This window comes from Corapipo altera, unplaced genomic scaffold, assembly GCF_003945725.1.
Source record: "Corapipo altera isolate COAL_440 unplaced genomic scaffold, ASM394572v1 0, whole genome shotgun sequence".
In the NCBI taxonomy this organism is placed as follows: domain Eukaryota; kingdom Metazoa; phylum Chordata; class Aves; order Passeriformes; family Pipridae; genus Corapipo; species Corapipo altera.
Window position 1 is genome coordinate 59,341,133 of NW_020884872.1, and position 27,653 is coordinate 59,368,785.

Consider the following 27,653-nt stretch of genomic DNA (forward strand, 5'->3'; position numbering starts at 1 on the left):
TCAATAATTACTTCATCCTTACTTGCTGTTTTAGTTCAGCCTAACAGTGCAAACAACACAGAAAAACACAGAGGCGGAGAGGTCTGAACAGAATAAAGGTAATGGAGTTAATTTCTAGATACAAACAGAGAGCAAAGACCTTTCAATCCTTAACTAAAAAGGCAGTAATTATACATTCTGGGGTGGAAAATCTATTATAAATGCCATTTGTAGAACAAAATCTAGCAGTAACTCTTGCTGTTTTATAGTAGTGCAAAGGGAAGAGGTAGATATTCTAATAATCATTAGATATAAAGAAAGACATTATGAATGAAAGTCAGTTTAGCAAGAACCATGAGATAAGACACTAGAACCTTGGTATCTTATTGGTGAATCCATTTTTTTAATACCAACTTGGATTAAACTAGGGGACAAATTTAGGATTCAGGTCAACAAAGGAACAGCTGTGCATTTCCATTTTTATTTGATTTATATTGTTCCCAATCAATTTCATACAAGAGAAGCACCTTCTGGTATTACAAAGGCTCATTATAGTGAATTAGAGTGGCTCCACAGAAATCAGTACTTATATTTGTTCAAAAGTCACACACAACAGAAGAAAACAAGCCAGACTCTCTCTACATCTAGTATCTAAAGCAAGACATCAGTGGCTACAGATAATTTGGGAAAACAACTATTAAGTTTTAAACCACGGAAACTAATTTTGCCTCACAAAAACAAACAAACAAAACAAACAAAAACCCCCAAAAGTAACCTCTTGACCTCAGGAAAAGTATTCGTCAGCAAGACCTGACTCAATGGCTTGACTTTCTCTGTTAGTATTGCCAGATGGAACCCACACTACTAGGGAATGGTATGAATTCTGAGAGACTTCTTTTTTGTCTCTTCACATTCTCTGGACATATCTTCAAAGGAGATTAATGTTAGACCTAGCCTCTAGACCAAGATTTAACAGTAAATGAAGACTGACTTACTCCTATTACTGTAGTTCAGCCAGACCGTTTTGGGTAAAATTCAGGCCTCACTGCATTTAGTGGGAGATTTCCTACAAAGAGGAAGTCAGGATTTCATCTCAGCAGTCTTCTCTGTTCTTGTGTAGGAGAACTGAATACAACTAGGCAGAGATGATGCATTGTTCTTTACAGTCTGCACCTGTGTCTAATTTAGTCTTGCAGCTAGAGCTACACAGCAAAGTAGTTGACAGCTACTAGAGAGAACAGTCTGGAAACTGTCAACTCAGAGGGATTCTTTTAGAGCTCTCACTTTTCAGAGTAAGTTCTTTTCTGTTTAATCAAAGGAAAAGTATTTTTGTTAAGAAACTTGACGTTCCAAATAAGAGTGCTGTTAAGCCAGGGAATGAAAATATGAAATTGCTGTTTGTTACCAATGCTGTAAATGATCTGTGAAAGCCTTCACAAACACAGCAGATGCAGACTGCTAAATCCTTCCACTTCATGACAGCACTGAACCACTGACGGAATCATGCTTTTCATAGAGAGGATTGAGCAAGTACCAGATATGTAAAGCATATACGATTAGCAAACGAAGCAGATGCCATGTTCAAGCAATAATGTAATACTGTATAGTCAGATAAAATTTCACATGTACATACACGAAAAAGGTAGATTCTATACATTCACACTATTGTATTAAATCTTGAGTGGTGAAAGGTCTGACAGTATGGCCTAAAAATAATGCAACATTCTAGTTGTACAACTGTTTGTTTACATGTGCATACATGTATACATGCAAGAAAACTATCCTACCCATAATTATGCAGAGATAACAATGTTTCCATTATATGTTTCAAAGAAACAGTTTGAAAATCAGTAAATATAGTTTTCTGTTGCTGCAAGTGGAAAGTTGGAGGATGAAGTTAAGGCTGAATTTGAAGTTTTGGAAAAGTTGATTAATTCAGAATTTTAAGGCAATGTTCTAAAAAGCAAAAAATTTTATAGACAAATCACTCAGAAAGGGCTGAAATTTAAAGCATTTTGCTTGACTTTGCTTGCACAAAGGCAAAAGGATGTTCACAGTGGGAAATTACCATGATTGTATACAAAACTTTGAAATGCTTCATTATTTTCAGCATAGCATAAAACCTATTTAGCATTCAGGTGATAGTTTTAAATAGCAACAGATAAGCAAGTGATTATTACTATTTATTATTTTTTGTATAAGTATGACAGAGAATATCAATGTAGTTTTCTAATTTAATATCCCAGACTGCTAAGATACATTCATAAATTATTCCATTGTTATTTTGCCTCACTGGCATTTTACTTTGTTCCAGCAGACTTTCTTGTTACTTAGCCTATGTTTAGCCTCCAGCATTTGCAATCTTCAGCTTACAAGAAATTAGGGCAATATCCATAAAAGGATGTTTTAATTTAGTTTATCCTGCCTTAGACCAAGAACACAGGTTCATAGACCTATATTAGGTACTTAGAATAGAAATTATACTCAACTAATACTCTAGCCAACAGGAAATTCTGAAAATTGTGAGATTTCACCTCTCATAAGTGTTTAAAGCACCTGACACTGAGCTGCAGAAATGCATGTAGGTCTAGATCAACATTCATAATATCTTACAGGGGCTTAGAAGTCTAAGTTGTTTATGTTTAAACAGATGCTTAAATCACACTGTAATGACCACCCTTTGGGATAATTGTTCAATGCTGAAAACACAAATGGGAGATTTACTGGAGCAAAATTCTCACAGCCACATGGACATTGAGATATCTGAAAACTGAAGTACAGGCGATAAAGACAGTGGCTTGACTCTGGCTTCTATCTCTCTAATGCTCTCTCATCATCCTTTTACTGGTGCTGAGATTCAAGTTGCAACTGGATTTTTCTTGATACTAGGCTTAGCTCTTTATCGTGAAAGCTTCAGCCTTTCACAAATTATTCTAAAATTTACTACCGAGCTTTTACATAGATCCAAGAGCACTACCTTTGGCTGAAACAAGTCAGTTTTGAAATCTATTTTTGTAACATCACCTTTCACAAAAACCTCACATCTACGCCGTGCATATGCCAAAAGTCACTCCGGAGTGAGCTGGTTCAAATTCCTCTGGAAGTACAGAAGGACTGAATACCGAGAGCAGAGGTGAGGGGCGGCACTGGGGCACATGGGCCTATGAGCGCAGCGGGATGTAAGAAATCAGAGGTAGGAAATACCTTTGGCGCACGCATCTACCTCAGCCACCGCTGCCCACGCCTCGCTTTCCAGGTTGTTTTAACTGTTTCCACCTATGGAATTCAGCGTCTCTTATAGAAAGAAAACGAGCCGTCCGCGTAGCTGACGCCCCAGCCCTCCCGACTGAACACACCGGGGTCTCGGGCCATCGCCGCCCTCTCTGGCCGGGTCCCCGCACCGCTGGGGCGCAGCCGGGGCCGCGGGAGTCCCTCCCGGTATCCCCGCTATTCCCGCTATCCCACGCCCCGGCAGCGCAGCAGGACCGGCCCGTGCCCGCCCGGCACTGGTTTCCGGCGGGACTTTGTGCGGCGGCGCTTTCCGTTCCCCGGGCTCGGCCGGGCCGCGGCGGCGGTCCGTGTGCCCGCGGCTGTCCGTGCCTGCCCGCGGCTGTCCGTGCCTGCCCGCGGCTGTCCGTGCCTGCCCGCCGTCTCCATGCAGTCTCGGGTGCTGTGCCTGGGCGGCGGGCCCGGGGGTCCCGCTGCGCGCAGAGTCCGCCTGCTCCTACGGCAGGTGCTGGGCGGCGGCGCGGCCGCGGCGCGGTGCAGCCGCCCCGAGTTCAGGGCGCTGCATAGCTCAGGTAACCAACCACCCCGGGCCCCCCCTGGCCCGGCCCCTGCAGCTTCCCCCGCTGCTCCTGCCCCGGCCACAGCGCCCAGCGCTGGTACCGCTGCGGGGTCTCGGGCAGCCGCGCTCTGCTCGCAGCCAGGCTCAGGGGAGGCCGGCAGGAGGTACCGCCCCGTGGACTCGGGTTTGTCCGGACTGCGCTGCCGCCCCTGCGCCGCAGCTCGGGAGTGTGGCGGGTCCGGAGAGGGGTGGCCGAGCTGGTGAAGGGTCTGGAGCACAAGTCCTGTGAGGAGCGGCTGAGGGAGCTCGTAGTGTTGAGCCTGGAGAGAAGGAGGTTCAGGGGTGACCTTATCGCTCTCTACAGCTGCCTGAAAGGAGGTTTTAGCCAAATGGGGGTCGATCTCTTCTCCTAGGCAGCAAGTGACAGCACAAGAGGGCATTGCCTCAAGCTGCACCAGGGGAGGTTTAAGTTGGACATAGGGAAGAATTTCTTCACAGAAAGGGTGATTAGATATTGGAGTGGGCTACCCAGGGAGGTGGTGGAGTCACCGTCCCTGCAGGTGTTTAAGAAAAGACTGGACGTGACATTCAGTGCCATGGTCTGGTTGACGTGGTGGTGTTCAGCCATAGGTTGGACTTGATCTCAGAAGTCTTTTCCAACCTGGTTGATTCTGTGGCATGAGTGTAAATGGCAGAATTCAGTCACAGGCTTGCAGGGATGCCTAATGTCGCTCGTCATAGTGTCTTGTCCCAGTGTTTCATCCACAGTGAAGCAAGGAACAGCCCTGCAGCCTGTACCTATGATAACAGCTCTTCTCTGTAGAGCATGTTACATCTTACCATACTTTCTGTCTCTGCATCGCGTGGCTTCGTCCCTGCTCTGAGGCAAAGCCTCAGTGTTTGTGTCAGGGGCTGCTGAGACTGGTGCGTGTCAGGGTATGGTAATGAAATAGAGCGCTGACCTTGAGCTTGCAGATGCCATGAAGGATGACCTGAACTGCCCTGGAATATCCTCTGGTGACCTTTGAGACAGGTGACAGGCCTGTGCAGAGTAGAAGTGGTGTTTGGAAAGGGTGACCCGTGCCTGTGGTAGCTGACACTTTTTAGGATGAATGCCAAAAGCAACAAAGCTCCTAAATACAGAGCGAGTGATGAGTAGCTGTAAATTAGAGAGATAGAATGACAGCAAGTGATTCTGATGGTGGAGTACTTGCTAACACTTTTAATTACACCCCTTTAATCCCATATGTCTCAATTTTATTATTTTTTGATGTTTATTAGTTGACCTGTTCATTTCTTTGTTTAGTTTCTCAAAAGTTACTCAAGAGGAAAGTCTTTGAGGAATTGATAACCATAAAATTCCTTCAAGAGTTTTTGAATAGAAAATATTTTAATTGTGAAAAGGACTAAAAAACATAGGATTATTTAGCATCAAACAAGTGAAAGGGAATAAGTTAACAATGAGTGAAACAAGCACCTGAAGAAGGTTGCTCAGCACGTTTCAGCCTTTTGTTGGGATGAGTAACCTTAAGAGCAAGAAATTTAGCAACATGAAAAGTAACAAATGCGACATTTCTGAAAATACTTCATAATTTTAAATGTGCTATGGAATGTAATTGAGTTTAACTGAGCAATATTCATGAATACACTTTATGTGTATATGAATAGTAGGAGTACTCCCAGTTACAATCAATGATGGTAAGAGTTTTGGTAGAAAGATTTAAGTCTCAAAGCTCTAGACAAGCTTGTAGCTTATTAAAGGCAGGCTAAGAGATAATATTAGGGATATTTGCCCCCCTGACACCTGAGACATCTCATTCTTTATAGTGTTTCCTGTGTTTCTGTGAATTTGTGACCCTGATGGTAAAAATACTGGGTTTTTTCTTGTTTTGTGTTCTTTCTTTTTTTTAATTAATTTTTTAAATGTTTGCATGTCCTCTTGCAGACCCTAGCGTTCCTATGAGGACACTGAAGTTGCAAAGAGGTGATCTGAAATTTTTTGTACCATGTTTTTGCACTTTCCATGCAGCTGCTGTAATTAAAAGTCTTGTTGTAAGCAGTGTTGAGGTTGCATGTCTCTTCCACAAATAGGCAAAATGTTTCTGAAAAGGCTGGAAGCTGTTAAAGAGTCAACAGCAAATTGTTGTGTACCCAGTAACTTGGATCTGACATCCCTCCCAAATTGGATTTACTATCTGTCCTGGTACCTTTTAAGTCTAGGAGAGAACCTGTTGCCGAATTTTCTCCTACTATATGTGAAGAAGCCATGCTTAGCTTTTCGGCACTGTCTGTAAAGTGAATACAGCTTGCTGGTTCAGTGGGGGCCATGGAGGAATTGCTAGACCTGTCTGATGGTAAAGCTTTAGAGAAGTCTCAAAGTGAAAGAGACTTCGTGACTAAAGGGTAATGGGAACATTTAGGAAGAGTTTGGGTTTGCACAACTTATTTAATGAGGGAAACAATTTATAGTAGCAAATGTTGTAGAAGGCTGACTGCCGAAATCAGTTCTAATGCAGGTTTCATGTTTCCTTCTAAAAGATTGAAAAGAATCAAGACTGCAGAGTTACTTCTGATGAATTATTTTAAATGCAGTATGAGCTTAACAAAGTTGTACATAACTCAGTTCATTATTATTTAATTATTTTAATCTATTCGTAATATGAATATTTAAAAAAATCCTGACAGAATACACAGATTCAGAGGTGCTTTAGGGGGTTTGTGAGAACAAATGCTGAATTTGATGTAAACTGAAGAGCTGGAAAAATAAAAATCATTACCAGTCAAATAGTAGAGGCAAAGGAAGGTCTCTCATATGCTTTGCTGCTCAATGTACAGTAAGTAACTTATACTGTATAGTATATATATAGTAGGTACATTTACTGTTTTCTGTAGCTCTGCCTGTTCAGATTCTCTTCCTGTGCTTTCCAAAACCTGGTCAATTGCAGTTCATAGTCAAACCTGTACTTGAAACCCAAAAGATCTCAGTAATACATGTGGGAGTAACTGCTGAGTATAACACAGTCACTTCTGAAAACTGTGTCAGACTTCAGAATCCTAAAATGTTAATCATTGGTGTACTGGATCTAAGTGACTGTGGTAAAAACTGATAGATAATCTGAAAGAAGACGATGAATTGGACCGTGTGTGGGTTTTTTTTCCTGGTTCTATCACTGTGTAAAGACTAAGGAACTGGTGGATGGTGGGTGTAAGTGCTTTCCAGCACATTTCCTTTTCCAGCTTTACCTGTGTCGTTATCTTTGTTGAAGTTCACATGTTGGCAGCTGGGAGTGTGGTTCTGGCAATATTTTTTTTCACTGGCAAAACTTATTTAAGAAACTTCATTCTTTCTTGCCTCTCATAACATTCCTGTAATTGTTCGTTGCCTCCGTATTTGTACAGGGAGTTGTATGGGGGCTGCATTGTGGTGACTGAAACGATTCCAGGGATTTGATTTACGGTGAGGCCTTATGAACAGCTGTTGCGTCAGCGCAACTGAGAAGGCAGCAAATGGAGATGGGAACTTTCAAAGCCGGTTGTCTGAAAGTTGGCAGAGTTATGCCGACTTAGGTTCAAATTATTCTAACATTTAAGAGAGAAAAGAGTGGTGGTAGAAAAATAGTGTGTTTTATTAGATATGCAGATATAGCTGGAACAAACGGATGAGCTGTCAGGCAGGTAAGTTGTATGGTCTTTGGTAGGGTTTCACTGTTGTTCCACAAGTGGATGTTAGTATATTGTTTCTGAGTTTTATTATTTAATAGTTGTTCAAAATTTAATTTTTCCTGTTAAACAACTGTTACAGGCCTGATACATATTGATGTGTTCTACAAGTCCTGCCTATTTTAATGCATAAAATTGAAGTTGTACTCGCTTGGCAAACTCAGGAACTCAGGGTAGTAAGAGATGCCACAGTGAATTTAAAAGCTGTTTTGTCAGTTTTGGGGAGCTTTTCTGTAAATGGGAAGTTTTAAAAACGATCATGTTGATTTTCAGTTGTAGATTCTTTTTAGTTTAAATACATTGTTGAAATTATACTAATGTATTTGTTACCTAAGCTCTGTTTAGAATACATCAATAGTCTGGGTTTTTTTGCACTGAGTAAACTGTACTTCAGGAATCTTCATACAGTTTTAAAACACTCTGAGCTAATTCTTCACATAAGTAGCACTGGCTACAGAAGATTTGAAAGGGAACACTGGTGATGAGGTAGGCATCTGTTACCCTGTGACTGAGAGTAGCTAGTTGATATGGCTTTATACAGACAGCTATCAGAAACCTCCCACTCGGGCTTTCATGCTCATGGGGGATTTCAGCCACGCAGAGGTCAGCTAGGAGAGCAATCTGGCATTGTGTATGCACTCTTGGTACTTTGTGAGCTGTGGAAATTGGTGGAAATTTTGTAGCACAGATGCCAGAGACACTGGTCAGGGTCAACTCTTCACTTCATCTGCTTCTTTCAAGTAGGAAAGAATTGTGACCAGTTTGGTCATAGGTGGGAGGCTGGATTTCAGTGACCAGAACGTGATTGAGTTGCAGATCTGGAGGAAGGCTGGGAAGGTAAGCAGCAGAGTTAGGATCCTTTGATTTATGGACTGCAGGTTTTCACTTACTCAGAAAATTGGTAGGTAGAATCCTTTGTGTAACAACCACAAAGAGGAAAACTGCACAGGAGAGCTTGAAGATTTTTAAAGAAAACTTAAAGATGGCTCAGGAATGAACCACTCCACAGCAGCAAGAGGCCTGCTTGGCCAAGCACGGAACTTCTCAATGAACTACAGTACAAAAAGGGAGCATACAAAAGTCCAAATAAGGACAGACTACGGAAGCACAATTTGTTGTGTAGGGACAAAATCCCTACCCTCTTGTCAGAGTGCAGATGTTAAGTCTGGAAGGACTCTGATAAGCTTGAGAACTGTGTGATGGGTTTAATCTGTGAAAGTTGAAAAGGAAGTATGAAGTTCTGCCTCTGGACTAAAGTTTTGCTATGTGCCACTGTAGACTGGGGAGGGACTGGCTGAGTAGCAACTTTGGTGAAAAGGCTGTGGGGTTGCAGTGTATGTCTAGTTGAATATGAACCAACACCTCATAGCAATTAAGGTGAATCATAGACTGGACTACGTTAGAAGCATGGGCAATAGCAAAGTTCATCTCTAGCACTGGTGGGGCTCTGCCTGGAATGCTGAGTCCAATTGCAGGTTCCATAATTTTAGGAGATAATGAGAAACTGAGGGAGTCCACTGGAGAGTTACCAAAATTGTGAGGGACCTACAGCACCTCACGCTGAGGAGAAGCTGAAGGATGTGGGTTTGTTTGTTTTGCAACAGGCCTAACAGGAGAAATCTGTTGGCAACTTAACAATTATAATTACAAAAATGATGAAGTCTAACTCTATAGCAGCAGATAATATATCAAAAGGCAGTCATCACAAACTAGGGTCTGGGAGGCTCGAACTGGACAGTGGGACAAACCTTTTTGTTAGGGGAATAGTACAGCAGAGGAGGAGGTTGGCTAGAATGGCTGTGGAACATCTGTCCTTGAAGGTTTTTGAGATTCAGTCAGACAGAGCCACAGCTCATCAGATCTTGTCTTGGCGGTTGAATGATGTTGAACAGGGGGTTGGAGAAGATCACCAGTATTTCTGAGGTGTTTTGGTAATTCATGAAATGGACATCTTAGCACTTCTTTCACATGATAAGTGTATTATGAAGAGATATTCCGAAATTTGTATATCAAGTTTATGGGAGATCATCATGCTATTAAACATTTAAGACTGACTTTTCACATCATCACACTTTCGTAATTGAGTACTATCAGACTCCCTACCTTCAAGGTATGCTATTGGCCCAAACAAAAAAAAGCTCTCTACTAAGTAAAGATTGTAAGCTTTCTACATGACTGGATGTCAGATAAGATTCCATGCTCATGTTCTTGATTTTCTACTAATGCAGAAAAATGAAGGAAAAGATTCACTTCCTGGAGTAAATACCAATATTTTGGTTTAATGATGCTTTGGATTTTGATTAGTAAAGACAATCATTAGCCTAATACAGACAATTGAAAACTCCAGCGTTAGCTTCAAAACTAAAAATTAAAAAAAGAGGAGGTCTAACAAGAATGTTGAGTAGAAATAGAGTAGTATTCAAATTTTATGTTTGAAGTAATTATTTTGGTTTCTTAGAGGAAAAGACTTGAGGTCATAAAAAAGGGCAACTGGAGTGGGTTTTTTTGGTTAGATTGGAGATAGGTTTTTTGTGTAAACATTCATCTATTTTGACAGCAGCAGCTGTCAGTCTGCAGTGTCCTGTCGGCAGCAGCTGAGCTTCACCTCATCTATATGTGAAAGCAGTGGTGGTCAAGGAACAAACCTAGTGAGTGCAGGGAATAGGTTTCTGTCCCTCCCTCCTTGTGTTTGGGAGGTTGCCAGTACTGATATGTGATGCAGAATAGGTGACAGTGTTGCTCAGTGACTGTATAATATTTGCAGCCATAAAGATAGCCAATAAGAGCTGCTATGAAATGAAAGAAATAAGTTGGCTCTTCAAGAACAAGTGAGGGTGGACTATCTTTTCTGTTTCTTCATGGAAATATGTTGGATAAATATCAGTTAAAAGCATAGGGTTTTTTTTCCTCCTTTCCTTCACTTTAGAATGAACTGAAGACCTGGAAATATACATTTGAATATAATACAGATTTCAGACTTTCCTTTAACAGGTGTGATTTTCCCACACAGAAATTCATATTAGCAGAGCTTAGCACCTTCACAGTTTTAATGTGCTCTTGCTGTTGTTGACTTTTGAAACCAGATGGATAGTCTGTGTACAAGTGAATGTGTAATATACCAAGATGATTGTTAGAGTCCATTAGCCTCACATATTTTCAGGACTAAAGAGGTGAAAAGGCAATAAATTCAGTGACCTAAAAACATAATGTTCCTGAAGATTCATTGTAGTGTCTTCTAAAAACCCTCATAATATAAATACAGTTTACACATGAGACTGGAACTATTTGTGTTATCACTTAAAAAACTAAATACATGTATAGGTCTGTTCAGGGTGAGGTTTTTTGCAGTAGCATTTATTTAAAAATGGCCTTTTCAGATGTATTCATTTCCTTTTTTCTTAATGTGTTATTTTACCAGAAAAATGGTGAGTAGAATAAAACTTTTTTCTACTTTGTAGTTGAGATGCAACCTGTTTATCTTCAGTGTTGTTGTAAATAATTTAAACAGCAGTGTCTTTTCAGCATATAGGAATGAATTGTAGGATTAGGGAATAGTCTTGTGGGAGGTGGAGAGGAGAAGAGGGATAGTTGGTGTGATAATTACTAGCTTTTAAATAGAAGACCAGTCAAACATGCCAAGTGCACAGTAAGACTGCATGTTTGAGAAGCCTTCTTTCTGAGATTCTGAAATAAAATCATCCACAGTGCGTCAGAACAAAGGTCCATCAAGTCTGCTATTCCATATTGAGAACAGTGAGTAGGAGATGCGAGGGGAGAGTAAAAGCACAGGGTGTTGTTCATGCAGGGGTGCCCTGCCAAAGTACTTTTCCAGCCTCTGGCTGCCTCCTCTGCATCTCAGGGGCTTGGAGCTAGAGATGCTGCCTTTCTATTCAGTAGCCTAGGCCACAGTGGACTGAGTGGAAAAAATAGGCCTGCACACCTGAAGAACCCTTCCTTCTCAGTTACTGTAAAAAGCAGATATTGTTTCTGTCTTAAAGTGTAGGTCTAAAGAAGAGAACATCAGGTTCAGTGCACTGCAGTTACTGTGCATGTTCGAATTTCCATATTGCCAGAGATGCAATTCACACCTTTCTATTCTGGATGGAGGAGAAAGAGCTCATTGCATGTATTGAGGCTGTTTTCATATCTGCTTTTTTTCACAGAGTCTCTTCAGAGTCCTGTTATTGAGTCGTGATCTTTATGTGCTGCCAATTTCTGACCCATGTTGCATGGGCTCTTAAAAGACCTGCTTTCTCTGTATGTTGTCTGCCCCGTGACTGAGATGTCCCCCTTATCTTTTGGGTTCTGGCTTATTTAGTGCTTGTCTTGTTTCGGTAGCCATACCTCTTTGTGTACCTTGGGCACTGTCTCTCACTGTTTTCCCCAAAGACTGTGGTATCTAAGATTACTGTTTTCTGGGTGGGAAACAAGAAAGCAGGAGCATATCTTCACTGCTTGCCTAAGCAAACCTTACACAGGCTACAAAGTCTCCATCACAAACTCCTGTGTGTATAGCCCTTGTCCGCAGTAGTGTGGTAGTAGCTTGTTAGATGGATTGGAGTATATAGGCTATTCCATAATTTACCACATAGTCAAATAATGTGGGATATGTGCTCTCAAATTATGAGTCTTGCTGATTTAACACCACCATTTTACTAAGAAGACTGTTATCAGTTCCTTGCCAGCTGGTGAAACACTGGAAAGAGCCTGTCTGGAATGAGATATCTGTTCGAAGAGTTTGGAAATGCAGTGGAAATGGACTAACCAAACATGAGTTTTTAAACAAGTACAGAAGAAAAAAATAGAGACAAGAAAATACAGTCCAGGTGGAAGTGTGTGATAAGATTAGTGGGCTAATCCTTCCTGTGCTCATTTAGCTAGGAAAATAGACTCTCCTGTCTTGGTTTATTATTGCTTGAAGTTCTGTTAAACACTGCTAATATTTTTGCTTTCTGGACAGATGCAGGCTGGAGGCAACATCTGTCACGAGGCAGCAACAAACCTATTAAAAGATGAATACCCTGACTGTATGCTAGGGTTTTTGTGGGCTCAGCTCTCACCACATCTTACATATAGTTCCCTCCCAGCCCATTTTTCATGGAAGTTTGTAGAGTCCATTGATGGCTGGAATACCTGTGGGATTTTTGGACATAGTTGGATGTGTTGGTCAACTTTCTTTTGGAGTGAGTTTGAATGCATCACACTGAAGAGGGCATAGTACTCTTTGGTGCATTTGAAATGCAAATTCAGCAAAGGCCAGAAAATTAGCTATAGCCCTAGACAGCTGCCTAATTCTTAGCTTAGCCCAGCTCTGTCCGGGATCATCCCACCTCTGAGCTTTTGCACAGATCAACCAAAGAAGGGTTCTTAGCTCTAGCATGGGGAGTGGGAACTGCTTGGTGCTGCTTGCACTGAGGACCAGGGATGAATTCTTGTTCATCTTTTATATGGCAGTACTGCTGTTGCCTGTCTCCCACTTTCTGGCAAGCCATTGGAGCACTGTATTGTTGCATAAAATGTGGGAACAATAACCGGCTTACTATCTTTTGCCAATATTTTAGGGAAAAAATGGGACCCTGATTATTTATACTTCAGAAGCAACATAAAGACCCATGTTCAGGCATGTATGTCAGGTTGTGAATCCCAGTCTTGGCAAGTCAAGCCCTTCAAAGGAGGAAATCAGCTACAAGCCTTTCTTTACTGCTTGCTGTTTGTTACTGTAGGTGATTCTCCCCTGGCTGCTATAAATCTAGACCTAAACGTGTAACCTTTCCCATGGATTGTGTGAGTCATGTCAGGACCTGGGGATTCTCAGTCCTGTGAGATGAGCAGTAACATCTGGGTGTGCTGAAAGAAAATGGCTTTTGAGTGCAAAACTACAGTCGCTGCTAGCTGAAAGGAGAGCTACTGTGTGTATGGAAGGAGTTTTAGTTACCTCTTAATTTGGACAAGTGGCTTCTTCAGCATTTCCCTTTCTGATTCCAGCATTTGTCTTCCAAAATGTTTGACTCCTTCCACGGTGCTGTAGACTGGGTCCTCTTGGATAGAGTGGGACAAGGGGCAGATCTACAAGAGAGTTTTTAGAGTTGGATCTTGTTTGTGATTTCTGTACTTTATACTTCTTATTTTTGAGAAAAGCACAAACACAAAAGACGGTTCCAAAACTTGGCCTCAGTTCATGGAAAGGTAATGTAATCAGAGTGCTGTGGCAAAACTACACCCCTGTGCAGCAGTCTTACTCCAGTAATCCTCTCCATCCTCATGCATGCACTACAGTGTCTGTTGAGCACTGGAGGTGGTGTTATCTTCAGCACCAGTCATGGAAAAAAAGTCATTTAACTAGAGTAATTTTAGTTTCATGGTGCTTCTGAACTCATTTATGTAGCCCAGATTGTCTCTTGAAAAAAATAATCTTCAGGTTTGTTACCAGTCTACAGCTCATTTTCTTGGGGTTTGGGTGTTGTGCTGGTTTTTTGTGTGACTGCTGCTGCCTTGGTGCTCACCCATCCTGACTGCAAACTAGTTTTCACTTTTGATTTTCACGAGAAAGAAAGAAGAAATTTAATTCAAGTCTATGGCTGCAGAAAGATAGATAAGACAGGCAGATCATAGTAAGAGATCAGTAAATAAACTGTCCAGATGCTCTAAGTTTGGCGAAATCCAGAGCAAGAAATGCTTGAGACCTCTCAAACCTTGGAAAGGTGCCAGGTTCTGCAGCCATGTGGTCAGGGAATTCAGGAAGAGCCCACTGGCATGAATCTGTCATTTTGTACCTCCAACAGATACTGTTTCAGGCTGCTTGAAAGCTCAGGAAGATCACCCCTACAAGTGTTTCTCACTGCTAGTTCTGCAGGCAAATGTGCTGAAGATTTAATTTCAGTAAATCAACAATGGTAGCTGGAATGGGGTTCTACACTGAGCTTGAATTCCATAGGTCCCAACAAAGTAATGTATGGTTATAACAAAAGAAAAAACATTTAAGGAATATAAATTAAATGCAAATTGTCCAGGTACCTGATCTGTGGAAAAGCAGCAGAGCATAATTAATAAACACAAACACATTAGAGGCTGCTTTTTGAACACACAGTCAACCTTACCACAGCAGGCCTATGTTTTTAAGTTTAAGGACCTTAGACTCTTAGAAAGTATCTGAAGTATCTGAGAACTAAAAGACTTTTCTTTTTTTTTTTAGGTGATACTGTCACTATTGGAGATGTGTCTTTTAAACTCAAAACACCGAAGAACCCAGAACTTGTTCCACAGAACTACAGTAAGAATCTACTTTCTTTTTGAATGAGGTTCAAGACTTTATTCAGAAAACTTCTATTCACTCAATCACCCCACAGACTTTACTGAAATTATCTAAGAAATATATTTTGAAAAAGCAGGAAATTTGGAGAAGGCTGTCTTTGCTGAGTATATCTCTGGTCAGCTGATTGTATAGGAATCTCTTAACTTTGAATGTAACTTGTTCCACTGGTCAGTAGGATAGTAAAAGGATCATTTGTGTATATGTAATTATTTTGTTGAAAAGGGTTCCTATCCAGAAATTACTTCTAAAAATAATCTCAAATTGTTTGGTCATAAAACTGTGGCAGTTTAGAATTATCATTCAATTGCAATGTAATTATATGTCCTAGGAGTTTGGCAGATGTATGGTGTTTTTCTACTGTGATATTTGGTATTCCCAGATTGTCATGTTATTGTTGTCAGCAGACATACAGATCTTCGCAATCCATCAAGTTAATGAGAAGTCAATTGCACAGTGATGAAAAATACTGTCAAATACAAAAGACACAGCTAGTTACACACATTAACAATGCACATACATGTATTTACAATTAATTCGCATTATGTTTTGATACCTTATTAAAAATGTCTTGGATTTGCAGCCATCCTTATTTCCTGATTGTTGATTGAGAATACACGCTTCTTGAGCTTTTTCTTTTGCACCATGGATCAGCAAGTGAATCATGCTTGTGTTGTGGCATTTCGTAGTACAGTAAAGGAAAATGTTTCCTGAGGATCCAAAATGATCAGTTGCTATTTGTTCAACACTTTCACATATAGGCTGCTGGATGTCCAAAATGCAAATTAAAAAACACTCACCAAAACCTGATTTTCCATTCAGATAAATTTGCAGACCAAAACCAAGCACAAACGGCATTCTGAAGGGGTATGCAAGTCTTATACTATGCACAGACAAGGACAAGCACTAAGAACTGCCAATTACTGTCCTTGCTGGACTTGAAAAGTTCTACAGATTGAATAGTGAGTGTAACCATTCACGTGAAGTGGATTTGCTTTCCAGTATGTCTAAATTCATTCCGTGACATTTTGACTCAGACACCAAGAAGACTGGGGCACTGGCTTTTCTTTGGCCTTTTAGAAAGATGGCATTGATAATATCAACAAGGGACTTGCTACTGCACACCAGGCAGGATGGCAGGTGACTGCTGGGAGAAAGAGATTGAGGGCAAGAGGGATGTTACAGGTGTGCAGGGAATGCTGCTGGTACAGTGTCAGAAAGGGCGAGAGCTGCTGCGTGAAAGTTTGTGTCGTTTTCTTGGACAATGGTGCTGCAGTTCATCAGACAGACATTAGGTGATCCTGCTTGAGCAGGAGGGTTGGACAAGATGACATCCAGAGGTCCCTTACAGCTTCAACTGTTCTGTGTTTCTGTGCTTCATGATTTTGTAGTAACTGTGGGATGGTAGACCTACGTTACTACTGATATGTTTGGATGATTGTTTCTTACCACTATTCTGTCATGCAACATTTCTTCTGAAATATTTGCCCTTTGAGAGGTGTAGCAGAAATACAGAGTCATAGAATGGCTTGTATTGGAAGGGGCCTTTAAAGACCATCTAGTCCCAACACCCCCTGCAATGAGCAGGGACATCTTCAGCTAGATTAGGTTGCTCAGAGAGCAATACAGAGAGGAAGGTTTGGTTTGCTTTTCAGTCTGACTTGTGTGAAATCTGCCATTAGTCTGGTGGGCCAGATCACTGATCTGCATCTGGATTGTGGGCTGCTTAATTCTCATACCCCAGTAGGCATCACACTGTCACTTCCCTACCAGGTGATCTAAGGTACCAAAAATTTCCAATGCCATGTGCCAGTTCGTGCTGTTACAGGGTAACCTATGAGGAAAGGGTTTCTTTTTTAGACTGTAATGACAATTCCCATACCTCATGAGTTCCCTGGGAATGCAGCCAAATGGTTGAGAAATGCTGGTCTGCATTATTACTTTTCATATGCTGTTCTATATTACTACTTTTTGTAGCTCCTTAAAGGATAGATTTTTGCTTTTCACCCTTTATTTTGTATGCTTCTTTTCTCATTTTGATCACAAAGGACATCAGTTCTCTATGCTAATGACTGATGTGATCCATTCCACTTATTTATAATTCTTGTAGATTGTTTTGCTTTCTGGTTTTGTTTGCTGTACTGAATGTGTTAATTTTAACAATGCCTTCCCAGTCACTATTACATGTTTTGTTCAATCTGCACTTTTCAGCAAGGTAAATGTTAACTGTAAGTTACTCTAGCAACATCTCTTTCTGAGAAGTTAAGAGAATTATAAAAGCATTTGGAAGAATGAAAGGAGAAATTTTGTAGTTAATGATTATAAGAAGGAAAAAGTGGTTGAAAACTGATAGCAAAAAGGTTATTAAACATGGAAGTCTACAGAATTATGAGATCTTAGCTAAAATCTGATATCAAAACAGAATGTAACATTTATTAGAACATATATATTATTTTGTTTCTCTTCGTAATCATAACTGAAAGGAACTTGTGTCATGCTTGGGATACTCTTGTTCATCAATATTGTACTGACAGTAGGATTACTTAAAGTACAAAACTTTGCTTGTAAACTTAACTATTAAATGAGTTAAAATTTAGTAAAGTAAAATACTAATGTATTTAATAACATAAAATATATTTCAAATACTTAAATACAGTTTCTTGGTACATTTAAACTTAGGAATTTTTTTTATCTCTTAGTGTTCAAGTTCTTTGGTAATGTTACTATGGAGAACAAAGTTATTTTCCTGAAGTGAAGTAGGTTGTATTCACTCCATATCGATTATCATCTCTTTATGAGATACTTAGAGAGTATGTGCATTACTTAACACATTTTTTTGTTCTTCTAAGAGTAGTTTTTGTTTTTCTTCGCGAATGCTGTAGATACAAGTTGGTTTGGTGTAAAACAGATGAACAAAATTTATGCATGTATTTACTAATTTATAAACTAAAATGTCATATATTTTGAATTTTTTTTGTAATTAATATTACATTTAAATGAGAAAGGTACTTACATGATTTCTTTTAAACTAAGACTAGAAATAATTAGATTATCTGCATAAGTGGGAAATATCCATGTAAAGGTCTCAGACATTGCAATGGTTGTAGTGGAATAAGAACTAATAGGAGGGAATTGAAACAGTTACAGTTCATTTATTAGTATCACATATGATATTGTTTTCTAGCCTATTTTTTGTGTAAAATAAAATGTTTCTGCTTTTTTCTTCTGCCACATAAAAGTCACGTTAAAATGTGATGTTGTTGAAAGTGCATATCTATAATTTGCAACAGATTTTAGGGATGTTATAACTTATTCTTAACTCAACATTATTATTCTAGGCTTAAAAATAGCCTTAAAAATCTGAAGAAATCATAACACAATGAGGAAGGTAAATGTGTTAAGTACCTACAAAACTTCACATTTGTCATTTTGTCACATAATTGCTACAAAAAAAATTTTTTTTTTACTTTATTATATTTTGCAGAAACAGATAGGATAGGTATTGCTGGTTGCCCTATGTTTTCATGTCTTTGCTTTTCAGGTTTTATGCTAGATACCTAGCAAGTTCTGTATGAAATATTCCATTTTATGTGTTAATGTGAAATATTAATTTGTTTTACTGTTGTTGACAAATGCCTTTTTCTTGGAAGATGATAATTAAAGGTACATAAAATCTGAATTCTTTTTAAAGGTGACAAGCAAAAATGAGTCATACACAAGGGAATTTTATTAATGGTATTTCTGTCATAACTGTCTGATACATTCTAGAAAGAGGACACTTATTTTTGCACTGCTTGTTCTTTTATCAGTAAAAATAAACCCTATATTTTTAAAGTCTTGCCATGCCTGAAAGCATGATTGTATCTTTAATTTTACTTTGGAGAAATTTTGTATGACTTTCTGTGATAGTTTAGTTCTAAAATTGAATTGCAAGAATGCACATTATTTTTTTTTTAATGTTGAATTCATGTCAGTACACTGCTTTCCTTAATGGTTTCTGGAAATGTTATGAAAATGACATTTCATGTATTTATTAATTTTGATAAAACGATTCCTAACACAGCTCTTCCAGGACACTTTGTTCGATGATGGCAAACCCTCACTAAGACAGGAAAAGGGATGTTCTCTTACAACAGGGCTTTGCTGCTCTGTGAAGGTGCAAGTGCATTTGAGAGACTCTAGTCATGTTACATGCAGCTGCATTGAATTGTGGAAGATTAATTTCAAACAGCACATGGTTTTGTGCCAGATGTCCTGAGTCTTAGTGCCCTCTTCAATGTGTGATCAAAAGGGACGTACATGTATACAGGGGATTAAGTGAGAAATTCTATTAGTTTTTTTTCAGTTGAAATATATGAAACAGTGATTGTCGTGAGGAATTTAAGCAGAATGTTTGTGCGTATAATAATGAGATACAAAGAAGGTAGCACTAAATGGATTTCTGTGCTTGAAATTGTTCTACTGTTGAGGAAATTGGGATTATTTCTCTGGAATAGGCTCAGTGGTGTCAGCAGTTTCTGTTTATTTATTCTTCACTGAAAGAGTAAGATGGCTCTATGTCCTTTTCACAGGATGGCGTGCACCACATACCGAAGCCAGGACAAGTGTACGTTCAGTTTTTGCTCAGAATAGGTTCAGATTTGCACTGGAATGTGTGTTCATTCTTCTCCATGCTAACTTTACATCTGAGTGTAAGAGTGCAACACATTATAGAGACAGGTTGTATTGCAGTATGACTGTAATGTTGTGCTAACAAAAGATTAAGTCTTTGCATAGTTCCTGAGATTAGCTCAGCTGGTTAGGGCATGGTGCTAATATCACTTAAGGGTTGGACTGCATGACCCTTGTGGGACCCTTCGAACTCAGAATATTCTGTGAGTACTTCATTCCTAGCCTCAGGGAAGATGTCTTCTGTTAGAGATGGTGATTACTTCAACACCTACATTTCATGTAGGCTTCCAACCGTTGTTTGGGTGTTACCACCTCATCCAGAATCTGAAATGGTGGTCTTTTTGTCAGTAGAGCTCTGAACATTTTACATCATTATCCCTGTTTTGTCTGTACTGAGAGAGAGGCACAGGGAGATATGGGGGCATGGAAACCTACAGCAAAGGTCTAGGTGGAGCTCAGAGACTCATGTTCCGTGTGCCTCAGAGCACGGTCAGCTGAATCTGAACCATTTCTGAGAGATGTTTGTCATCCTTGTTCTTAAGATGCGAGGGTGACATGGATTTCACAACCTCTCTGCACACTTGCTCCAGTAATTAATGATTCTTTTGTGACAAAAGCTTGTTCAAATACCTCATTTAGGTCTTTTGAGGCATACTTTTAGTTCCCTTGGGTCTTATTTTATCTAGCATAACCATGATATACAGATAACTTTTTTCTTCGTGGTGGTTCTGTCTTGCATATTGGAAAACAGTTATTTATTTTCTGAACTGAATTCCAATTTATTTTGATAATTTTTCTTGCTTTTTTCTAGAATCTCTCATACTTTTCAGTGCTGAACTGAGCAGTTGCACCTTAAAGCAGACACAGTACGTCCCTCCAGTGGGAGGCTGGGCTACAGATAACTGCTCTGACTGTGTGTTTCTCTATGAGTTGTACATCCAGCTAAGAATAGTTTCATTTATTCCATGTTTATGTGTCACTAGGAGAAACATAGTCTTCTGAATCCCATTCAGGGTTTCTTCCAGAAAGCTATTTGGTTTTACATGTTTCCTTTATATTATCTTTTAATTTACATGAAGAAATATGATTTATCTATGTAGAACTGAAGCAATCAACTCAGAGGAATTAATCTATGAGTTTATGGTCTCATCCAAGAAGTAACTTCCCCCTTTCTAAGCCCCTGCAAAGACTCGCAACTTATTTCCTTACCACCGCAAGAACAAAAATTTTTGGAATGAAGACAGTTTCCATGAAAAATTTATGAGGAAAAATAGTATTCCAGTGAAAACTGTCTGTGATGTAACCGCATTATAAGACTGAAAAGTCTTTGGGCTCTGTGCATCACCAAAAAATGGGAAGAACAGCAATGTTTTACTTGCAAAGTGCTAAATGACAGTCACTGAAATCAGATTGCATAGGAGTGCCTCCCTCTTCACCTTGGCTGTGCTGCCTTCTCCATTCTCTCCTGGCCAACTCACTATCTTTCTTCATTGTCCCCCAGCCTGAACAAGCTGTGAAGTGAGTCTCAGTGAGCTAATTTAAAAAATAAAATAAAAATTCCCTTTTTGAAATGTGTTTATGTTTTTAGCCAAAGACCTCCCTCCTTTTCCCCTTCTTCTGTAACTGTATTTTATGGCAGCTGCCCCCTTGCTGGATGTACTGCGGACTGCTGTGGACAGCTAAAGGACCCCCTCGGTATTCAGACAAGATCTTTTTCCTGTCATGAATTTTTTCCTCTCCTGAAGAAAAGGAGAAATTTTCAGACTCTGAACATGCATTGTAGTGAAGGTTCAGGGTATGCAGAGGTCTGCTTTTATTCTGTTGAAAATTATGTGTACTGTTGTCTTCTAAGTGCCTGTTTGTTATTATGTGAATTATCAAACAGGGACACAAGTTCTGCTGTATTTTGTACTGCATTTGGAATAGATATTTTTGGGAATCAGTTCACTTAACTGTCTGAACAGTGGGAAGAGTTAAGTGTCGCCTTATTTATGGGATTTCTTCTGTAGCTGGGACACAAGTACTTGCCAGAAGATACTGTCTGCTATCTCCAGCAAATCTTATGGCTTCAGTGAGTGTAGCATCTGCCAAGAATTTACGTATGAGTGAACCAGAAAATTTCTGAGGTTAGCATAGCCATTTCAGTCTTGGTTTTATCAAAAGCTGATTTGTGGATCAAACAGGAGCAGCTGCTGTGTTTGCTTCAAAATCTACCTAAAACATTTTCTACTTTTCTTATTTGGGGATTTCTCCATTCAGCTTCAACTGCTCACTTTACAAAATGTTTGTGCAGATTCTGCTAGGTACTGTCCTACTTATCACATATTACAAATCAATAGAATGCAATTTCTTTCGCTGTCTGTCCTTGGTACACAGGAATAGCAAATTGTAGCACCAACTACTCTCCTGCATGTGCCAGATGGTGTCTTAGAGAATACACTGTAGAGGCTTCCTATGCACCATCCTGCAGATTAAGAACGTAACTATTTAACTACTGCAAATCAGCAGAGTGCCACTGAACAGATTGTTCAAACCCAGTTTGCATTAGATGCTATGTGACTCATTGGATAATTAATAGAAATTGCTGTAATATACTTGCTGATGCTTTCCTCAGTGAATTTACCCTACCTTCTAAATGTCGTAGAAAATGGTTACATGATACTTGTAGTAATGTTGACATATAGGTCCTGAATAGAGAGGAATTTTTTTTCAAGTCGTGTTAGAGAAAACTTAAAAGCCTTGCAATGCAGAGAACACAGTACAAGTAGTCTAAATATATATAAATGATATACAAGATACTGTGTATGTACATCTAAGGTTGCTTTTGAAAAACTGCTGTGCTTTGGAAGTAGTTTATGTAGCATAGACTGCATGTACAAAGAAAATGTTGCATGATTTTAGAACAGCATAGCTGGAAAAATGAAGTAGGCTTAATATCTGGAAGAATGTACTGAACAACTATTATAAAAATACACTAGAGGCACTTTGGCTTCGTGCAGGTAGAAGTAATAATGAATGTAAGATCTGTCTTAAAATTTTTGGTACCTTTAAGATAATACTTTTTGTTTGTGTGATGCTTTTCAAATTTCCATACTTGTCCATACTAGCATAGTTTGGACAGAGCAGTTCTTCTGGTGTAGTGTATTACCCTTTATTTCCCAAAGAATGTATCTAGTAGAAACTTGCCTTATTTTCTTGAAAATCTTGTCGAAAGGAAGGGATTTATTTGCATTTGACCAGTTGTGTGTGGTACAATGTGCATTGCTTTTGGAATACAATACTGCAGTGAAGAAGAAAGTATTTTGCATTCATGTTATCTTACTATACCATATATGAAAGCTAATCCTGGGCATGCTAATGACAGTTGTTTAGAAAACAAAACAATAAAGCAAACCTGGAATGTTAGTTTACAAATTAATCTGACAACCATAATGTACGTAGGTAGATTGCTCACCTGTGTGTGTATGCTATTCCTGTTCATATTGGTGGTCAGGATATTGTAGATTTCCTCGGAAGTAGAAGATTTCGCATGGCTTTGCTGAGTGCCAGACCAAAGACCAAAACATTCAGTTAAAGTTTTTGTCAAAGTTTTCCTTAGTCACCTTTATGCTTGAAAAATCTTTCTTGAATGTCACACAGTCATTTAATGCTGTTTCTATGATCTTACAAAAATGAATTTTAATTCTGGTATGCAAAGTGAACTGAACCATCTCAGAACTGAGAGGCACTACTGCTTGCTGTCCTTAACTCTGCCCTGCATGCACTACTTCCCCTGTCTCAGGAAAGCTTAAGTAGCACTGAGCCTTGTTTTTTTTAAATGCTGGCTTCTAATTGCAACCAGTAATCGCACTGAAAAAAAGTTAAAAAACCAAATATTGATTTGGAGATTTCATTACCTCTTGCTCCTTTCTTTCTGTGCTTCAGCATCCCAGTCACCACCCTTGAGCCTCCAGCTTCAGACCATCATTAGTTTTGTCAGATTGTTCTGAAAGTAACCATATACATATGTACATACATCAGTCTCCCTCCTGACTTGCTTATGTTCACCTTCTCTTCCTGCACTAGTGCTTCTTGCTTGTGGGTGAGAAAGAGCCAGGCTTTGCTGGGGGATATGTGAAGGACTGTTCTGGGAATATGACACCCCTCCTTCAGTGTGCTCTTTCTGCATGATGATTTCTAGTGCTGCCAACATTTGAGTGCATATGGTAAAGGTTTTAGTTTAATTATAATCAGGTTATTGCTTTTTAAAATAATGAGTTTTATATTTCTTAATAGAAGTAAGCAGATCTGCTTTGAGTTTTGTTTTTTATGATGATTTTGGAAGCTGTATGGTATCAATGTAGTGATACAGCAAGGTTTGCATTTCCTTGGTAATTCTGTGGTTTATTGTGTCAAAATATTAACAGGAATGAGTTGTCTTTAAAAAAAATAACAAATTAAGTATGTCTCTGATCACTAATCTTTGTCTGGCGCAATCACAGTATTTTTTTTTTTTTTTTTTGAAGTTCACAATTCAAAAAAGCATTGAGATATAGGCAGGATAAATATTTTAAAAATTATTAATAATGTATTTACATTCTATTAACTGATGCTGAGAAGTCTACTCAACATTGAGTAATAAAAACACGTCTTTATGTTAATCAGTTTAATGTGAAATAAGAATCAGCAACTTTTTTTTCTGTTTTATGTTGGTTGTTTTTTTGAAGGATGAAGTTCTGCAGACAAAAAAGCAGTGGGTAAGATAGCTGTGTAAACTTATATGTAAATTAAATGGTCTAATAGAAATTCTGTGTGGAATTCTCTGCTTTTCAGCTATCCAGCTTTAGGGCAGAACGTCTTTATGTCTTCGTTTTATTTTTGAAGACAAGAACAAAAAAATGTGTGAATGGTCAGGTATCTAGCACTTTTCAAAATTTAATAATGTGTTCTTATCTTTGTGTTTCAAAGTGACAGATTCTCTGGCCCAGTCTGTAGTCCACCATTTAAGATGGATAATGCAGAAAGATCTTCTTGGCCAAGATGTCTTTCTCATTGGGCCCCCTGGGCCTCTCCGGCGATCTATTGCCATGCAGTATCTGGTAAGTATGTTGGTTTAAATTCTTGGAGACTTAGTTATTAATGTCGGTTAGTCATTCCTATACTAGATAAGTGGTAAAAAGTTAGTCCTAGAAAATCTTACAGCAAGCTACTCAGGAGGTAAATAAGTTTTTCCATAAATGTGCTTTCCAAAGTTCAATTTTCGTTATAGACAAATAGAAAGTACAGGCATTTTAATACATACTTTTCTGCTTAAACTTCTGGGGGAAAAAAAATGAGTTGGAAAACTGTGTTACCATATGCTGTCACAAATGGAGAAACAGTTTGTTCTCGGCATTATGTATGTTAGAAGATTAAGATATCTGCCTACTGTTACAGACAACAAATCGTTTTTGCTTCATTACATAAAAAAAACAAATGAAGGAAAGGATTTAGTAAAGAAGTATTCTGAATAACATTTGGGAACAGTTATTGTGAGTGATTAAAGTAGATGCATGTATGATCTTCTCTTGGAATGTGGGAAGGACTTGCCTACGTCCATCTGCATGAACCATGGGAGCAACATGTACAAAATTTCTCATTTAAAAAGTCAGTGCCCTTAAATGATCAGGAGGAGAGGGTTGTTTGCCCCCAAAAGTGATGTGGGTAGGACTTGGTCTACCATGAGCTGTATCTGGAATCTGGTTGGGCACAGGGATCGCAAATGGAGGTGTATAAACAGTTGTCATAAAGATCAGTCATTCCTTTAAAAATCAAAAGACACTAATTCAAATACTAACTCTCAGAGGTAAAGCATAAAAGAGAAAGCTGCAAGATTTGAACTATGCAAAAGAGAGAAAAGATTTCTTAATTTAGCAAACCAGATGTGCTACTCGATAGCTTGATGCATTCCTTAAAAAATGAGAAGAGTTTGGTATAACCTAAAAAGAGGACTTAGAAAACACCTGATATCCAGGCATGGGACATAGAATGTGTCTTGTTATTTATGCCACTGACTTTACGCGCTTGAGATCTATTAGAAAGGCTGCAGCTTACTGATTCAGTACCATGCCAAAAAACTATGGGAAGGCTGGTCTTTCTGTGTAAGCTGATACATGCTGTGGTGCCTTTAATGAAGATACATAAGCCTGGAAAAGTTTTATCTGCTGTTACTGAAAGCTTTTACTATGTATTCATATACATGGGGCTAATTGTTGAAAAAACAGTCTGCTTTTTTCCTTTAATTAAAAGAAAGGGCAATTTTATCTACCTGCAACATAAAGGACTTGTAGCTTTGTAACCAATAAGCACTGAGAAAGTGGAAAGGAAATAATTTTCTTAGGGTTTCATATCTTTGCTTTATTCTTTTCATACAACTATAGTTAAAAGATGCCTCATAAGAAAGTTCTGTTAAACCAATGGTACCTTTAATTGAGGAGTACGGGCTAAGAGCATGTCATCATGAGTCCGTTTCCTAAGCAGAATGCATGATAACCCAGATGTAGAAATAGCAGGAATATCAGTTAAATAAATATCAGTTAAAAAAAAAAGTGGTTTTTTTAATTTTTATTCATGATTTGCAGATGCTGATTGTTTTTCAGGGTCCAGAACCAGAAGATTAACTTAAAGAATTTTACGGATGTTCAGTGGAAAGCATATATAGCTGGTTATTTTGGTTTTGGGGAAAAAAAAGTTTATTGAGCAGAAATTGAAACCATTTTGTTTGAGGCAGAACACACTGTAAACATTTTAAAAATAAGAGATATTAGATTTTTTCAGAGTTATTTCAAATCAGTGTGCTGCTGCCTAGAGCTCTTGTACAAATATACCATTAGGCCTGTTCTTAAAGTTTACTTACTGAGGTTATAGTCTTACTTTTGTAATAACTTTAATCTGTTGTCCACAGGAGCTAACAAAGCGGGAGGTTGAATATATTGCACTGTCGAGGGACACCACAGAAACTGACCTCAAACAACGACGAGAGATCCGAGGTGGTAGTGCTTTTTATCTTGATCAGGCAAGTTGCACTCATGTACCACCTGATAGTTGTTTACAAGTAGTTTGAAGGAAGTAATGGTTTATATGATGAAAAATTAATATGTGGATTCTAATGCAAGTAGAAAGTGTCTTGCACTCTTGATCTCATGATTATCGAAAATGTTGTCTCTACCCAAATCCAAGATTACTCCGTCTCTTAAGAGTACTACAGGGTTGATTTAGGCAGACTATTTTTGATATGCTTCTGTAACAACAAGTAAGATCTACTCTGTGCAAGTTAGATTAGAACTACCCTTGATACATCTCTTCCCCAATACTTGTAGCACATTGGATGTATTTCTGAAATTAATCTTCCAATCTAGTTTCTTTGCAGAAGAGTCTAGTTCATCTGTTTCAAAATGGCTCTGTGTTTTGAAACCCAAGCACAGTAAATGGAGGCAACTGGGAGATGTGGTTTGAAAGCTCACTGCTGATGTGGACTAAAATAATGATTTAAACACTCCTGTCATCAGTATTGCCCCAGACCAGTAGCTGATTTAGTACAGCCATAGAGTGACTTGGGTTAGGTATGGTTTCTCTTCATGAGTTATCAATGGCATGTTTCCCTTCTGATTATGCAAGTAAAATACACTTCTGTCTTAGTGTAAAGAGACTGAAGTTTTTTGCTAAGGAGGATGAGTTATGAGGTAGACCAAGCTCTTCTCTCTCAGCAATTGTAAATCCGAAATTAAGAGGCTCCAATCAAGGAAGTATGGAAAAAGGAAGAAATAACAACCCTTTTTTAAAGGATATATGTATATTGACAAAACCAGTAACAGAACACAAAAACAACTAAGCAATAATCCTGTACCCAAAAGTCCCCTTCAAAAAGGAAACAGTTTGATACTTCTCTGTCCTCTAGCGCGATTCTAATCCTGGTTGGCAGGAGCGCTGTTGGATCACTGGAGGTGCAGAGCCTGTTGGGCTCTGGTGGCCACCACGTGGGGGGCCCAGATCACAGGAGAAGCCAAAATGGAGATCTCCCCCCCACTGAGGAGGGGAAGGGGAGAAGGGGAAAGAAGGGCAGTTTCTTTCCCATGGAACTCACTTTGTCTGTGGCTGGCTGCGGTCAGGACTCCCCCCTTTCCTTCATGAGCACAAACTCTCTGATGAATTCTGAGCAGATTCGGGCTG

General features: G+C 39.1%; 1 protein-coding gene across 1 annotated transcript in view; it reads left to right on the forward strand.

Moving 5' to 3' along the window:
• Positions 1-3,619: 3,619 nt before the first annotated feature.
• The window catches only part of VWA8 (von Willebrand factor A domain containing 8), a 182,470-nt gene continuing 158,436 nt past the window's right edge, over positions 3,620-27,653 (forward strand). Inside the window, exons 1-4 of the mRNA XM_027649783.1 lie at positions 3,620-3,779; positions 14,679-14,756; positions 24,414-24,544; positions 26,389-26,499. Of these exons, the coding sequence (XP_027505584.1) occupies positions 3,635-3,779; positions 14,679-14,756; positions 24,414-24,544; positions 26,389-26,499 (465 nt within the window). The 5' untranslated portion in view covers positions 3,620-3,634. The remainder of the gene's footprint in view (positions 3,780-14,678; positions 14,757-24,413; positions 24,545-26,388; positions 26,500-27,653) is intronic.